The sequence below is a fragment of the Suricata suricatta genome, chromosome 17 (assembly GCF_006229205.1).
Source record: "Suricata suricatta isolate VVHF042 chromosome 17, meerkat_22Aug2017_6uvM2_HiC, whole genome shotgun sequence".
Taxonomy (NCBI): domain Eukaryota; kingdom Metazoa; phylum Chordata; class Mammalia; order Carnivora; family Herpestidae; genus Suricata; species Suricata suricatta.
This window is the reverse complement of record NC_043716.1, coordinates 40,540,103-40,542,177: the sequence shown is the minus strand read 5'-3', so window position 1 is coordinate 40,542,177 and position 2,075 is coordinate 40,540,103. Positions and strand designations below refer to the sequence as shown.

Here is a 2,075-nt window from a genome sequence, read left to right as displayed (position 1 = left end):
GACCCGAAGTAGGCGACGGTGTTTGCAAGGGCACTGAAAAAAGGCAAGGACCCCCTCAACGCCCCCACCCCTCATTCCTCAGCCCTGACGCCCCTTGCTGCTCCTTCTCCGCCCCGCCACCCCCGTTTTTCTTTTAAATAGAAAATATATAATTAAGTTTACAGACTATTTACAGTTTTAATTACAAACCTGATGGGGGTGTTGAACAGAGTTCTCTTTTTAAAAAGCAACCTAAAAAAGAAATGGTTTCGATTGTTCTTTATTTAAAAAAATAAAATAAGGAGTCTGTAGGAGGCCCCCCACCCCCGGGGCAGAGGCGAGCGCGGTGCGGGCGGCCTGGGAACGCGGCGTAGGGACACCCCCTCACACGGTGGTCTCGCCGTGCCGGCTGTTGGTGAGACGGGTGTAGAACTTCCTCCACGAGTGCAACGTCTTGCCGGACCAGATCCAGAAGCCTGACGTGATGCCCACGATGAGCGTCATGAGGTATTTGATCATGTAGACGGTGAAGTCAGGCGACATGCGCGGCGTGTAGTGCGCCGGGCACGGGATGGCCAGGCTCTTGCAGTGCTGGCTCACCCACGAGCGCTCCCAGTGCTCTCGAAAGGCCTGCTCGTAGAAGTAGCAGGCGATGACGATGGTCGCCGGCACGGTGTAGAGCACTGAGAAGACGCCGATGCGCACCATGAGCCGCTCCAGCTTCTCCGTCTTGGTGCCGTCGTGCTTCATGATGGTCCGGATGCGGAAGAGTGACACGAAACCAGCCAGGAGGAAGGACGTGCCTATGAACAGGTACACGAAGAGCGGCGCCAGCACGAAGCCCCGCAGCGGGTCCAGGCTGTTGAGGCCCACGAAACACACGCCGCTCAGCAGGTCGCCGTCAATCTGGCCCATGGCCAGGATGGTGATGGTCTTGACGGCCGGCACGGCCCACGCGGCCAGGTGGAAGTACTGCGAGTTGGCCTCGATGGCCTCGTGGCCCCACTTCATGCCCGCCGCCAGGAACCAAGTGAGCGACAGGATGACCCACCAGATGGAACTGGCCATGCTGAAGAAGTACAGCATCATGAAGAGGATGGTGCAGCCCTCCTTCTTGGTGCCCTGCACCACCGTGCGGTAGCCGTCCTCGGAAAAGCGCTCGTTGCACACGACGCGCTCCTGGAGCACGAAGCCCGCGATGTAGGCCACCGAAACCATAGTGTAGCAGCCGGACAGAAAGATGATGGGTCGCTCCGGGTAGCGGAAGCGCTGCATGTCCACCAGGTACGTAGTGACGGTGAAGAAGGTGGAGGCGCAGCACAGCACCGACCAGGTGAGGATCCAAAGGCGCGCGAAGCGCGTCTCCTCCTGCGAGAAGAACATGGAGCCGTCGGGCCGCGCCGGCTCGCAGGGCGCCGCGCAGTCGCGCTCGCCCAGGAACTTGTAGCTGAGATAGGACGGCACCTTGAGGACGCGCGGGCAGTGGAAAGGGTGCTCCAGCGTGGCGTAGCGCGGAGGCGAGCCGCCGCCGCCCGGGCCGCCCGGGGTGCCCCCGGCGCCCGGCTGCAGGCCCGGCGGAGGCGCGGTGGTGAGCAGCGCGGGCGTGCCGTCCTCCGAGTGGTTTTGGCCCACGCAGATCTGCTCGGCGCCGTGGCGCGGGAAGTGCTCGCAGCGCAGGCGCTCGGGCCACTGGAACCCGAACTTGTTCATGAGCGCCTCGCAGCCCTGGCGCGCGCGCTCGCAGATGGAGCGGCACGGCGGGATGGCCTGCTCCAGCACGGTGCACACGGGTGCGTACATGGAGCACAAGAAGAAGCGCAGTTCGGGGGAGCACTGCACCTTCACCAACGGGTAGAACTGGTGCACCTCCAGGCCCGCGTCCTCCTGGTTCGTATGGCCCAGAAGGTTGGGCATGATGGTCTGGTTGTAGGCGATGTCCGTACACAGCGGGATGGAGATGGGCTGGCAGAAGCCGTGGTCCGGGATGGAGATGCCCTTCTCCCCGTGGAACTGGGCCGGCCCGGCGGCGGGCAGCAACAGCAGCGGCAGCAGCAGGCGGGGCAGGGCGCTGCGGGGCCGCATGCTGGCCGCCGCCC

General features: G+C 63.3%; 1 protein-coding gene across 1 annotated transcript; it reads right to left on the bottom strand.

Moving 5' to 3' along the window:
* Nucleotides 1-243: 243 nt before the first annotated feature.
* FZD2 (frizzled class receptor 2) lies at nt 244-2,069 on the bottom strand. Its single transcript, XM_029928038.1, has one exon. The coding sequence runs from the start codon at nt 2,059-2,061 to the stop codon at nt 364-366; it is 1,698 nt and encodes a 565-aa protein (XP_029783898.1). The 5' UTR covers nt 2,062-2,069; the 3' UTR covers nt 244-363.
* Nucleotides 2,070-2,075: the final 6 nt, after the last annotated feature.